The sequence below is a fragment of the Carcharhinus amblyrhynchos genome, chromosome 15, assembly GCF_965287045.1.
Source record: "Carcharhinus amblyrhynchos chromosome 15, sCarAmb.v2.hapA, whole genome shotgun sequence".
NCBI classification, from domain to species: Eukaryota; Metazoa; Chordata; class Chondrichthyes; order Carcharhiniformes; family Carcharhinidae; genus Carcharhinus; species Carcharhinus amblyrhynchos.
The window spans coordinates 72714989-72728941 of record NC_137338.1 but is presented as its reverse complement, the minus strand read 5'-3'; the positions used below and the strand labels follow the sequence as shown (position 1 = coordinate 72728941).

General features: G+C 40.4%; 1 protein-coding gene across 11 annotated transcripts in view; it reads left to right on the top strand.

The window, feature by feature from the left end:
• zc3h13 (zinc finger CCCH-type containing 13) overlaps nucleotides 1-13953 on the top strand; it is an 82499-nt gene that overhangs the window by 54072 nt on the left and 14474 nt on the right. For 7 of the 11 annotated variants that reach the window (XM_080204194.1, XM_080204196.1, XM_080204195.1 and 4 more), the window contains 3 exons: nucleotides 2726-2826; nucleotides 5222-6226; nucleotides 9783-10244. In XM_080204194.1, coding sequence (XP_080060320.1) covers nucleotides 2726-2826; nucleotides 5222-6226; nucleotides 9783-10244 — 1568 coding nt within the window. The remainder of the gene's footprint in view (nucleotides 1-2725; nucleotides 2827-5221; nucleotides 6227-9782; nucleotides 10245-13953) is intronic. The other 4 variants (XM_080204201.1, XM_080204200.1, XM_080204193.1 and 1 more) reach the window with 2 other exon arrangements.

Here is a 13953-nt window from a genome sequence, read left to right as displayed (position 1 = left end):
ACTTTGCAGTTGTCTAGCAGGCATTGGCTACTGAGCATGTAAATAATTCATGCTCATGCCTTCCTTATTAATGCCACAAGATATTTTGTCACCAATTTGCAAACTTTATCAACCTACTGATGATGCTGCATGATTCAGACATAAAGACATTGTTTGGGTTATTAAAGAAAAGTCCTCTTGAGATCAGTTTCCATTCACATTTACCATTTTCTGTGTCACATTTAATCCTTATGCATCATTGGCACTATATCAGGTATACAGCAAACTAGAATCATAGAATCCCTACAGTGCAGAAAGAGGCCATTCAGCCCATTGAGCCTGCACTGACTTCAATCCTTCCCTATCCCTATACCCATAGCCCTGCATATTTACCCTGCTAATCACCCTGACACTAAGGGGCAATTTAGCTTGGCCAGTCAACCTAACCCGCACATCTTTGGACTGTGGGAGCACTGGAGGAAACCCATGCAGACATAGGGAGAATGTGCAAACTCCACACAGACAGTGACCCAAGCTGGGAATCAAACTCGGGTCCCTGGCGCTGTGAGGCAGTAGTGCCAACCATTGTACCACCATGCCACCCTAGTGAAAAATAATATAATGGCATATAAATTAGAACCTGATTGTTGTGTCTGTATTATGGACTTTGTCACTGACTCTTCAAGAAGGATAGAAATAATATGTGGTTTAAATTGGTCAACGTCACTCATCTTTAATATTGACTGTGTAAATATCACTGACTAAATTTGTACAGGCGTGGGCTGGTATATAATGAAATCTATCATGGAAGGACGAAGGTGGCTTGCCAACGGTTGTAAAAACCCTTCACTGGATTATGCACAGAACATTTGATTACAAAAATGATTGTTTAGATTGCGTATTGAAATTGTTTGATTAATGGTTAAAATAAATAATGAATAGATTAATATTCAAACATACATGAAAATATATAAGTGATTAAGCATTAAATATGCATACTTAAGGAGGAATTGAGAAACCCTTGAGCTGAAAGTCAAAAGGTTAATTTTCACATGAAATACTATTGCTGAAAAAAGCGACGTGCTATCAAAGGTTTTTGTCTTCCACTCATCAGGACAGCTCACAAGAAATTACCAACATTAAAGGGTACAACAGTTTGTATTGATTGAGAAGAGGGTGCTGATTGTTTGGCAAGTGGACTCTGGTAGAGACGTTGCCATGGGGAATGCAACAGGAAACTGTTAACTGCCAGGATTTTTGTTCAAATTCAAACTAGGCAGGTTGACTCTGATTGGCTAAGGCTCTACCCTGGAGAAAGAACCAGGGAATGGCCAAAAACCTTAGCAGTTAACTGTTTCCTGCTGCATGCTCCATGGCAACACCTCTACTGAGCAGAGTTCACAACCAAAGGAGCACATGTCAACCCACCCACCTTCTCCTCTAACCACCATCTGCCCCATCTGTGACAGAGACTAGGTCACGCATTGGACTCCTCAGTTACCTGAGAACTCATTTTTATTGTGGAAGTCAGTCATCATCAACTCCCGAGGGACTGAATAAGAAGAAGTATAAATTGTTGCTCCTTTAGTATTTTCTGGTGAGTACAAGATGGAAATCTTTGTTAGCATGTCTCTTTTCAGCAATACTCATTCTGGATTAACTACCAACTAATTAAAAATATTATTTTGTTCCTCAATCAAAGTTAAAAAAAGTCCCAAAAGCTCCAACATAGTTAGTTTAAAAAAAGGTCTTGTTATATAATGTTTGTTCATTTAAAAGAAAATTAAAAACTTTGTGCACTATGTAGTGTGATAATCCAGTATGAAGATTAAGTCTGTTTTGCACCAAGCTGGTTGTTCTTGACGAATGTGCATTTGGGTACTATGTTAGGTTTCAACACCACTGGAATATGAATGGGGGAGAAAATGTCCATTTTCCTGCTTTTGAATGCTTTCTGGTGATCTGTATTGGAAATGTATGTCTGGAGACCTGTTGTAACTGTCTACGTCCATTGCTGAACGGCAGCAACTTAGACAGCCAAAGAATTGGTAGAGACCATGGACGTATACCCCAGCATAGATTATATCTCAAAAACTAGAAGAATGAAATCAGATGATCAGTAAATGCAACTTTGGCTGATAAATAGAAGTTGCAACCTATATTTTGACTGAAATCAGAGCTTTCCGGACTGAATCATGAACGCATAAGGGGTTGCGCAATGAGACTTTGGGGTTATATGTTTGTTGGCAGCAATGGCTGCCATCAGGCTTGGACTGATTTCTGACTGAATGGGCATGGCCTAGTGGACTGCTTTCTGAGGCCTGATTGCTGCATTAAAAAATCTTATAATAAAGTAGGTGATGTTTTTGTAGAAAGCCTGGCTTTCCTATTCCCGTTCTCCTTGCCCCCTAGTGATGGCCTAAAGCCTTTTCCGTCCCCCTCTTATCTTTCCATGCAACTCAACAACTATCATTGGAAAAATATTTGGGAGTCACTGACCTGTTTAATTTTTTGTAGAATAATATTAAGCAGCGATAACTTTCTCTAGCCAGTGGGTGTGATGCACTTTCCTGCAGGGAACTTACCTGGGGAGTTGGAATCTGTTTCTGACTCCTGAACCACTTTTGTGCCAACATATACCCAAAACTGCTTCCCACTGATTCAAACATGGCCTTCCAACCAAATCTTAGGAGCTGCAGTACATCTAGTGAGTCAGAAGTACTGAATTTACGCTATTTCTTTCTAGCAGAAAACGACCTCGCACCGAAAGCAGCCTCAGTCCTTTGGCAAAGCGTGTCCGTGAGGAATCTCCTGATAGTGATACCTACAACAGTAGTGATGAGAAAGGTGAGTCTGCTGTGCACTGATTTAATAAACCCAATTTCTTCAAGTCATTAAATGGTGGCTAACCAATCAGTTGTATACATTCTGTACACTACTGTAATTTAGGCTTTAATTACCATAACCTCTTCAGTATTTGATATGAATTTTCAGGAGGTTTTGAATGAGTAAATTTGTGGGGAATTGTTATTCAAAGGGGTGTTTGCTCTGCATTCACATTCCATGGCTGGAATGTTATGGCCCCATAAAATGCAGTGAGCCATTCCGAATTCCATTGACTTTGACGGAACTGGAAAATCCTGCTGGTAGATTCCATCCCATGCTATTCATCTACAGATGGGCTGGAAATCTGCCTGATGGGTTCTCTTTAAAGCTAACCTTTAGCTGGCTACAAAGCCAGGAGTGGCCAAAGGTAACCTAACTCTCCCACCTCCTTTCCCGCTCTGAGGTGCTTATGTTGTTTTGGCTCAGCACAGCTACGTATAAGCTAAATGAGGTGAAGACCCACTTCAATATTATGACAGCAATTCCATTCTCTGTATGATGCCTGCAGAATTTGTACAATCGATATACATGTGCAATCTTTTGGATGTCATTAAGACCATTTTTTCCTTGCAACATTATATGCAAGGCATTACACTAAAGTCATTCCCTTGCCTCAGTGCTTGCTGATTTGGACCATTTCCCTATCTTTGAACTTATTCCAGAAACTTTGCTTTAGATTACACTGCAGTCAGCTTTTATGTTGGTCAGTCACATCAGAGCTACTTGTCAGCGTGTTGTCTCTGCTGACCTAACCAACAGATGGAGATCTTCATTCCTGTGTCTTCACTGGTATGGAAAGCTGTTTTGTGGAAAACAGTACAGTAAGCACTGCCAGGAGTAAAAATGTTAAACTGCCATTTGGCAGGTGGCTGTAAAATTAATTGGCCATATGTCAGTATAACCAAATTTATCCAACACATTGTATCTGGGTGACAGCTGGGGAAAATTGACTTAAAAATGGTTTGGATGATTTAGTCACGCAGGAGTTTCTCAATGCGGACAATTGTGTTAAATTGAATAATTTTTTTCCAAGTAAAAATTAAAATCTTTTTTATTGTAAGCTGATTGATCACCCATGGTATTGTTTATAGAGATGAAACCCTGCCACTCAAATCTCAAACTTAGTTGACGTTTGCAATTAAGATAGATTAAAGAGTTCCCCCATTGTGCAAATCCCTATTCGAATGCCTAGTTGCATCACCCAGAATAACCCTTTAAAATTTGCTATAGATTCACCCCCTACTACATAGTTTTGCTTCACACCATTTGAAACAGAGAATGATTTGGACAGACAGCATCTCATCCTAAAACTTAAATTGATTGGTGTTGAAAGCTTTCCAGTCAACAAATGTGTGTTTAAGTTGTGATTTTGCTTCCTGCACTTCTGAAGCTGGTGAGCAATTGAGATTATACCTGTGATTCCTTAGTCCTGAAGCTACATAGCAATTCCAGAAGCCTCCTTTGCACTGTGTACAGGAACAGAAAAATCCAGTTCAATCCTGTGAACTGTACATAGAATAAAAGTGCCCTGACCCGTATCTTTGTCCTTTATGTCTCAATGAATCTTTTTGGTCCTGTAGAACTATCATTTCTGTCCAGATTGCATAGAATTATATTAATTAACGTCACAGAAATAAGCCATTCAACCCAAAGTCAATACTCCACCACACCCTTCTTCCAACTTACTTCATCTAAGACTATCTGCATGTCCTTCTATTTTTTTCTCCCCCATGAGTGAATCTGACATTGTCCTAAAGACCTCTATGCCAATTTCCTCAACAGCTCCATGTGTCAGCAAGTTCTCCTTTCAAGCCATTCTTTGAGTAAGGAGTTTTCTCCTGAATTTAGTATTGGATTTGTCAGTGATGGGGAAGAATATATCGTGCAGGCACTGAATAAGAGGCACTGGGAAATTTGATCATAAAATTGTAGACCCTTAGTACCTGATTTTTAGCCTGCTTAAATTAACCAGGCTGTCAGCCTTGGTTCCCACCCTATGAATTATTCTCTATGCTGGCAAAGTCCAACTATGGAATCGACTGTTAAACTTTTGAAAAGCTTCTTGAATTCAGCTGGCAGTACTTTGGAGTACACATAAATGCATTAAAATGACTTTTCTTTAAAGTTAAAGCTATAAATTGAATTTTGGTTTCTATTGAAGTATTTTCACACAATGCTTTTGGACCTGCAAGGCAAGAAGCATGGTGATTTTAAAAAAATAAAAGCAATGAAATTTATATCCAAGATTCTCCAGGAGCAATGCCCAAATGCAGCAAAAGTGGCTGGTACTGTTGCACAGTTAATTTGTAAAATGTTTCTTTCATCAGTTTCTGAATGAAGTGTCTTTTTGTTTCAGGTGAAAAGCACCGGTTGTTGAGTCAGGTTGTCCGCCCACAAGATTCTCGTGCTCTCAGCCCATCACGTGTCACTGAAGACAGAACTAGTAGCTGGAAAGAGGATGACAGAAAGTCAGACAAGAAGGAAAGTACGAGGAGGCGTGAAGACCATATGCTGAGAGAAAGGGTTGCTTCAGGGGACAAGCAAAGGGAGCATGTTGCAGATACTGTTGAGATCTCACGAGGCAGGGAGTCAGATAGCACCGCTCACCATGTCGCTGAGGATAGAGAGATACCTCTCGGACTACATGAATACGGTAAGAAAAAAACTAAAGGACAACGAAAATCTCAGAAGAGAAATAAAAGGGATGAAGACTATGTATCTGAAAAATACATTCCAGAGCCTGTAGTGGAGGAAACTCTGGTTTTGTCACCCAGAAAGCCTCCGAAGAAAAAGAACGCCGAGAAAAAGCGAAAACGCTCTAAAGGTGACTCAGAGCCTTCTGATGAGGAAGGGGTCCCACAAGCCAAAAAGTGGAAGGGACCCCGGACTCCACCTGTAACACTAAAGGAAGAATCTGTAGAAGAAGTATCTGAAAAGAGTGTTGAAGGAAACACAGCGGGAGGAGGTGATGTGGTTTTCAGTGACTGGTCTGATGGGGATGTGCCCGATCGTGAAGAAAGTATCATCTCTGACAAGAGTGTGGATGAATCTCGGAAGAAAAGTCACCGAAGTAAGGTGGAGAAAGTAGAACTTCCGACCGTGGCAGATGATCGTTCACGTAAAACCGAAGAACACAAACGAAGCAGCAGCCTTGGCAGTAATCGAAGCCGGACTTCAAGTCGTTTGAGATCACCATCTAATGAATCTACTCATCGCAGTGGAGATGACCAGAGTGGCGGAAGGAGGCAGCAGCATGGAACGTCAAGAGATGGACAGAAATATAAAAGTCTCGAGACAGGCGAACGGAAATCCCGAATAGATCAGCTCAGACGTGGGGAACCCAGCCGCAGCACCTCCTCAGGTAGTAAGATTTTGACCTTCCCTTGATGTATTAGCACACGCGCATTGGTACCTTTTTATATTAAAAATCACAAGTGTGTGAAAAATTTCTGTATAAATAGATCTGCAGGAAACTATGTATAGGTTCAACATTAATGAAGTGGTAAATCTATTATATCTAGGATCCTGAGTAAATCAGTGAATACTTGAGGATACTGGACAGGATTATTCCATTATTACAACATAAATGTCAGTGTTTATTGAACACTGGAATTTCCCTTCGTCATATTGCAATTATCCTTGATTATCTGTCAGGATATTTCATGGTGCATGATTCATTTGCACATATTACTTCAGTGCATGCACATAACTAATCTACTTCTACTTGATATAAATATAACCTGATAATCCCATCAAGATTTACATGATTTTAATGTTTTTCGTCTTGTACTTATCTTCATTCCAGGCCCTAGGGTTTCACGAAGTATAAGACCAAATATTTGGGCATCCTTTCTATACCAACCAAAGTGGAATTTGTGCAGTACTCTGTCCAGCAGTGCAGGCAGACTTTAGAATGAATAAGTGATAATTTCAATTGCCTGTCATCTCAGTAGTTTAGTTCAACCACTGAGAAGCTGAGCTACGCTGCTTAGAAAGATCCCAGATTTTGTCCCCAGTGCTGTTAGTTGAACTTCGTAAGAAAACTCGACTTGGCTTCAGTGCCCCAACTGAAATATTAAGGAGAAAATGCATGTTGATTTCCTTGCCTCTGATGACTATCTAGCCTCACCTGGCTGGACATGTGAATGCCAGATTGAACCTTGTTTATCTGGATGCCTGATGTGCATTCAAACCCATCATCAGTCTTAAGAATTTCCAAACCAAACTGCTGATAAGTTGACAACCCAGGCAGAGCTTTTGCCGGCTAGTCAGGATTGTTACCCTATCCATAGGGATTTGCATTCCAAAGTTATGTGGCAGACAGAAGAAAGAATTCCAGCTCCTAGCTGCCAGGGCCACTGCCTATATCCTGTTAGTGATGCAATTTTTGGTAATGATATCTTTGTTCCCCTCCCCAATTTAGACTTACGCCTTCTAAATAATAATTGACCTCCCTATTCAGTCTACCAAAAATGTTCTGCCTCTCATTTATCCATGCTGATTATCATTTGCCAATAATTTGTATACTGTGCAAGTTTATTAGTCTCCTCCTGTAATTTATTACAGTCCTCCTCAGTATGGAATATCCCATCAATGCCTCCCCACCCCAATTTAATATTATTTGCAAATTTGGACACGCTTTTGATTCCAAAATCTAAATCATTATTATAAATTATGAACAATGGAGAAATAATGCCCCTGCCATCTCTTTCCTAGATTCTTTCAAAATACATGGATGCAATCCAAATGGGGCAAGAGTTCCAAAAGCAGGTGTTCTTTGATTGTTTTTAAATAAATAAATCCACAGATTTTTTTTATTATTTGAATGAGAGCCATTAAAACTCAGTCTAATAAACAGACTTGCCATCAGAAATGGTTTTCAGAAAATTTCATGAAGAATCTTCCTTCAATCTTCGGGCAGCATGGTGGCACAATGGTTAGCACTGCTGCCTCACGGCACCAGGAACCCAGGTTCGATTCCCGGCTTGGGTCACTGTTTGTATGGAGTTTGGGCATTTTCCCCGTGTCTGTGTGGGTTTACTCCAGGTGTTCCGGTTTCCTCCACAGCCTAAAGGTGTGCAGGTTAGATGGATTAGCCATGCTAAATTGCCCCTTTGTGTCGGGAGACTAGCTGGGGTAAATGCATGGGGTTATGGAGATTGGACCTGGTTGGGATTGTGGTCAGTGCAGACTCGATGGGCTGTATTTGCCTCCTCCTGCAATTAGGATTCTGTGATTCATTTGGTACTTTTTGACATTTGCTCATCTGGTAATTAAGAATGTCCGCATTATGTTTCTACAGTGCTTACAGGCAATGGTTTCAAAAGAATTTCTCTAATGAAGTCTTCATTATTTTCCTTTCAATGACTCCTCTTTGGGAATTCTCTTTCTCAAGAAAGTGAAAGATGTTTGTGCTGGGGAATGGAACAATTTCCATTTCACACATCAAACATTCTCAAATTCAAACAGGGCAACACAGTGGCGCGGTGGTTTGCATTGCTGTCTCATAGCATCGGGGACCTCGGTTCGATTTTGTCCTCGGGTGACTGTGAAGAGTCTGCACGTTCTCCCCATGTCTCTGTGGGTCTCCTCCGGGTGCTCTGGTTTCCTGCCACAGTCCAAATATGAGGGGGCTAGGTTGATTTTTGCCCATGCTAAATTGCCCTTAGTGACAGGGGAAAAAGCAGAGTAAATACATGGGGTGAAGGGGATCAGGCCTGGGTGAGATTGTTGTAGGTTCAGACTTGATAGACCGAATGGCGTCCTTCTGCACTGTAGCGATTCTATGATTTTAAAAATTCCCTTTGTTCTATGACATACCTCACCTCAAACTTCAGAAGAAAAATAAAAAATAGGAAGACCTGGATTTCTGTGGTGCCTTTCTTGACCTCTGCTCCAAAGTCTAATCAATGAAGCGCTTTAAAGATAGTGACAGTTGTAATGTCTAAAGTAGCCCATTTGCGCCCAGTAGCTGCCACAACATGGTGCTAATGATCAGATAATCAGCTTCACCGATGCTGGTTGAGGGACAAATTTCGGACAGAGTACGAGAACTCTCCAGCTCTACAAAATAGTGTCAAGAAATTTTTACATTGTTTTGAGAGAGCAGACAGGACCTTGGTTTAACCCCCTCCATCTAAAAGACATCCCTTACTGTACCAGTGTGATACTTTTCACTTTCCTACACCTGTCTCCTCATTTTTGTTAACTGAGTGCCTGTTATGCTGAATTAGGGTTGATCATGTGGAAAATAGAAAAATTAATCTGATTCAGCAGGGTGTATCGTTCTGCAAGTGAGGATTTAACCTAGTCCATAGAAGTTTAATTGTTCATCATACCCATCCTTTCCCGGATGTTAGAACATCTGCTGTAGACACTGCTTTAGGCTGATCCTAAAATTATCATGCCCACAACTGGAACGTTGTTCACTCGAGTAGAAAGTTAGCTTGCCAATTTTGCTTTGGCGTTCAGAGATGCCAAAGGATGGCATGGTGTCTGTAAGAAATAAAAGTATGGCAAACATTTCTCCTCACAACCATTAGCATGATAGAGCTGAAACCAGTAATTTGTTGTGATACACTAGTTAAATGTAGCTTTAGATTGCAGCAAGAACATTCTGAAACTGAAAACACCACAAATTAAACTGGTGGTTGGAATGTAATTTGCTTTTGGAATTTATTTATTGACTTGACTATTTAGTTTTTATTGAAGGGCCTGATTTGCTGCTAATTGAACAGTTGTGTAACTGTGACTGTAGTTATTGATTGAAGAAAGACAACAGATGGTGTCTTCATGTAGCTGGCCAAACTAGCCTGTGCTATCCTCTTGATAAACAATATACATCTATTTCATGGAAAAATACTTTCCAAAGTTTATTTTCAGTTGAGTGATTGATGTGATCCTCATGTGTTTTCTAGATCGTCAAGATTCAAGGAGTCACAGTTCTAGACGAAGTTCCCCTGAATCTGATCGACAAGGGCGCTCTAGGGCTGGATCCTTTGAGAGTAGAGACAAGCTTCAGGACAGTGAACATGACCGCGATCGAGAACGACGCGACAGAAGGGAATGGGAGCGGGATGGGGAACACCGGGACTGGGTTAAGACCAGGGACAGAAATAGAGACCGACGAAGAGAGGTCAACAAGGAGAGAGAGAAACCGCCAGCAGAAGTGCCTGATAAAGACAAAGAGCGAACTGTAGAAGCTGCTTCCATATTGGAACAGCCCCGAGTAGAACCAAGACCAGGAAGAGAAACTGAGAAACAATTTGAGCAAGTTGAAACCTCGGCTGTAATAAGCTGTGAAAGAGATGTAAAGGAACCGGTGAAAGAGCCAGAGAATGAAGAGTTACAAGCTGATGAGCCCATTGATAGCATTGAAGGTAGTGTTTAATCACAGAACAGAGAACATTTGCTTATAACGCTTAAGCATTAATCGAAGTTGCATATATATTAATAGAAATGAGAAAATCATTGGGGAATTACTTTGCCCCTTGTTCCATGCACTTTCTGTTGAAGAGTTTTGATCAAATAAATAAAAAGAAATTGTTCCTCTGACTGAAGGATTAGTAACTAGAGGGCACAGGTTTAAGGTCAGAGGACTCGGGTTTAAGGTCATTGGCAAAGAGCCAGAGGTGAGATTATATTTTTTTAATATGGGGAGTTATTAAGATCTGAAATGCATTACCTGAAAGGATGGTGGATGTGAATATATTCATAACTTTAAAATGGAATTGAACAAAATGGATACTTAAAAATGTGAGAGTTGTAGGACTATGGATTTTAAGGAAAGAGGAAGGGAATGGGGCATAGCTGGCATAGATTCAGTACACTGAATGGTGATCTCCTCAACTGTTAGTTTCTGTGATTGATGGAGGTCTGGAAGGACAGCTTGTTCTGTGCAGTTTCTAATGAGAGTGGTGTTAATGGAGGCCTGAGAGGATGGCTTGCCATTCCTCTTGAGATAAACAAATCCCACCAACACTGTTAATGTGCTGCAAAGTTGCTTCAAAATATAGCCAATACTGCAATATGATTTGCTCCATTGTTTACAAAGTGAAATGGAAGGCATAGAAATGTGAATATTTAAAAGCTTTTGTCAGTGCATTTTAATGACTTGCATTTATATGGCACCTTTAATGCAGAAAATTCCCCATGGTACTACATGGAAGCATAATCAGACAAGATTAGAAACTAGGCTGAAAAGAGGTGTATTTGAAAGAAGCCAGAGATTTTGCCAGAATTTCCAGTCAGCCTAGGTGGCTGAAAGTGCAACTGTCAGTGGGACGAATGGATTAGAGAATGCACAAGAAGACAGAGTAAGACAAGCATTACGTTGTTTGAGCTTTGTAGGATTGGCAGAGGTTATATGGGTGGGGAGGGCAAGGCAAAGGATTTTAAAAGTTTTTAGACTTTTTGGAACCTTGGTGCTATATTTGACCCCCAAGATGAATTTCCAACTAAATAGCTGCACTATCGCTTAGACTTCTTTTTTCTACCTTCATTACATTGCCCAATTTCAACCTTACCACACAGCTCATCTGCTGCTGAAACCATCATTCATACCATTGCTACTTTAGATGTGACTGTTCCAACTCAATCTTAGCTGCTGTCCCAAAGGAAGCTTGAGGTCACCCAAAACTTTGCTGCCCATGTCCTTACCCATGCCAAGTCCTATTCAAAAATTGTACCAGCTACTTATATTTACCTACTCAAGCAAAGCCTCGATTTTCAGATGCCTCCATGGCTTCGCCCCACACTATCTCTGTCATTTCCTCCAGCCACAGTTAAGATATCTGCACTCATCTAATTCCGGCCCTCACTTGGTGGCCATGTATTTTACTGCCTCGGCCCAGAGCTCTTACATTTCCTTCCAAAACCTCTCTTTTTTCCTGTAGGCCTGCCCCTTTGCCCTAATATCACCTGTGTGAATCAGTGTCTATTAACACTTTCGTATTGCTGATGTGAAACAGCTTGGACATTCTATTATGTTAAAGGTGCTATATAAATATGAGATTCATGTAAGATTGTAATATATATGTAATGTATATTATATATGTGATTTAAGAATTAATATAAGATTAGTATAAGATAAATATAAGATTGGAATAATCTTTAATGTAAAGACATGCATGAAAATTTAAACGAGGCACTGAGGGACCAGAATCAAATGTAGGTCAGCAAGCAAACGGGTGAACAAAACTATATGCAGGATAGCATAGGGACAGCATAGTTTTAGATAAGTTGAAGTTTATGGGGAGTGGAGAATGTGAGACCAGTCAGAAGAGCAGTAGCACTGTTGAATCTGGGTGATGAGAATGGTTTGGAAATATTTTAGCAACAGATTAGCTGAATGTGGTGGAGGCAGACAATGCCCTGGAGTTGGAGGCTGAATTTTGAATGGGACATTGAGGTTGTAAATGGTTTAATTCCACCTGAAACAGAAAAAGGAAATGGAATTAGTAGCAACTATTAGTTCATACTAATATATAAATTAGTTTACTAATTATGTGCTTGGTTACTATATTATAGTTATTATATAATTAGTTACTAATTATATAAATATATAAATTAATATATACTAATTATAAAATTAGTTTATACCGGGGCCAAATAAAATGGCTTTGATTCTTCTAGTGTTTAATTGGAGAAAAATTGAGACAGGAATCTAACATTATGGAGGAGGTGGAGAGGTCGACCTGGCTGTCATAATTATCCTTATATCATCAGATCATGTTGGCTACATTTGAAGAGGTCAGAATGTAACAACAGACAACAAGTTCCACTAAGCTGGTCATTGTTGGTGAGGCACTTAAGGGGAGTGTAACGGTCATGCATGTTAAACGTTACTCAGGGATCAAGAAGAACCAGGAGTGTCACTGGCTTTTTTCACTTTGATCTACAGTTTTCCAGAGCTTTTTAATTGGATTTTTTAAATCAATAATTGATTAGTATTTTTGTTGACATTGGTGGCCTGATTTTACTGTCCCGTCTGCCGTGGGAATTGTAGCGGGTGGGACAGGACCATGGAAAGGTCCATTGACCTCGGGTGGGATTTTCCAGTCATGGGACAAACGCAGCCAGAAAATCCCGCATTGTGTTTCTGATGAGATTACAAATATGAAGTGAATCTGACATGGTATCGCATGTTATCTGCTAACATCAAGGTGTCTACAGTGACTGGTTGGGCTTCTCTCTCCTTGAGGTCTGTTGAGCTGGGTTAGCATTCTTACGTGCAACCAATTGAGAGAAATGATGTTCCCACTTCTCCTTTGTTGATATACATATGTTTTGTTCATTGGTGGAGAGGTGTAGGATTCCAAGGAAACAGACCTGATGCTTTGATAGCCTCAGACAGAGCCCAAAGATTGCTGTTTTGACTGGCTTGTGTCAAAGAACAAAGAAAATTACAGCACAGGAACAAGCCCTTTGGCCCTCCAGGCCTGCACCGGCCATGCTGCCTGACTGAACTAAAACTCCCTACCCTTCCGGGACCATATCTTTCTACTCCCATCCTATTCGTATATTTGTCAAGATGCCTCTTAATAGCCATTATCGTGTCTGCTTCCACTACTTCCCCCGGCAGTGAGTTCCAAACACCCACCACCCTATGTGTAAAAAAACTTGCCTTAGTACATCTTCTTTAAACCTATGCTCCTAGTAATTGACTCTTCCGCCCTGGGATCATCGGTGTTTCACCCTACACATTTGTGATGGGGGAACATGTGTGCCTCCACTACAGTAAGCTAACTACTGTGAAGTTACAGTAGAAAATGGATGTCAACCAGGATATAAAGCTAGTTGGAAACATAAGCTACAATGAGATGCAAAGAAGCCATGAATGGATATAGACAGGTTAAATGAGTGGACAAAATGATCGCAAATAGAATGTGGGGATGTGTGAAGTTATACACTTTAGTAGGACAAATAGAAAAGCAGATTATTTCTTAAGAGGGAAATGTTAGTTTTTAGAGGGATGCCTCCTTATAATAAATAATAAAATGTTGGATCAGGTGAGAAAAGCTGTGTGAAACTCGCCAGCTTCAGAGCTGCCTTTTCTCGCCTAACTTACTGGCATTTTGTGTGATGGGG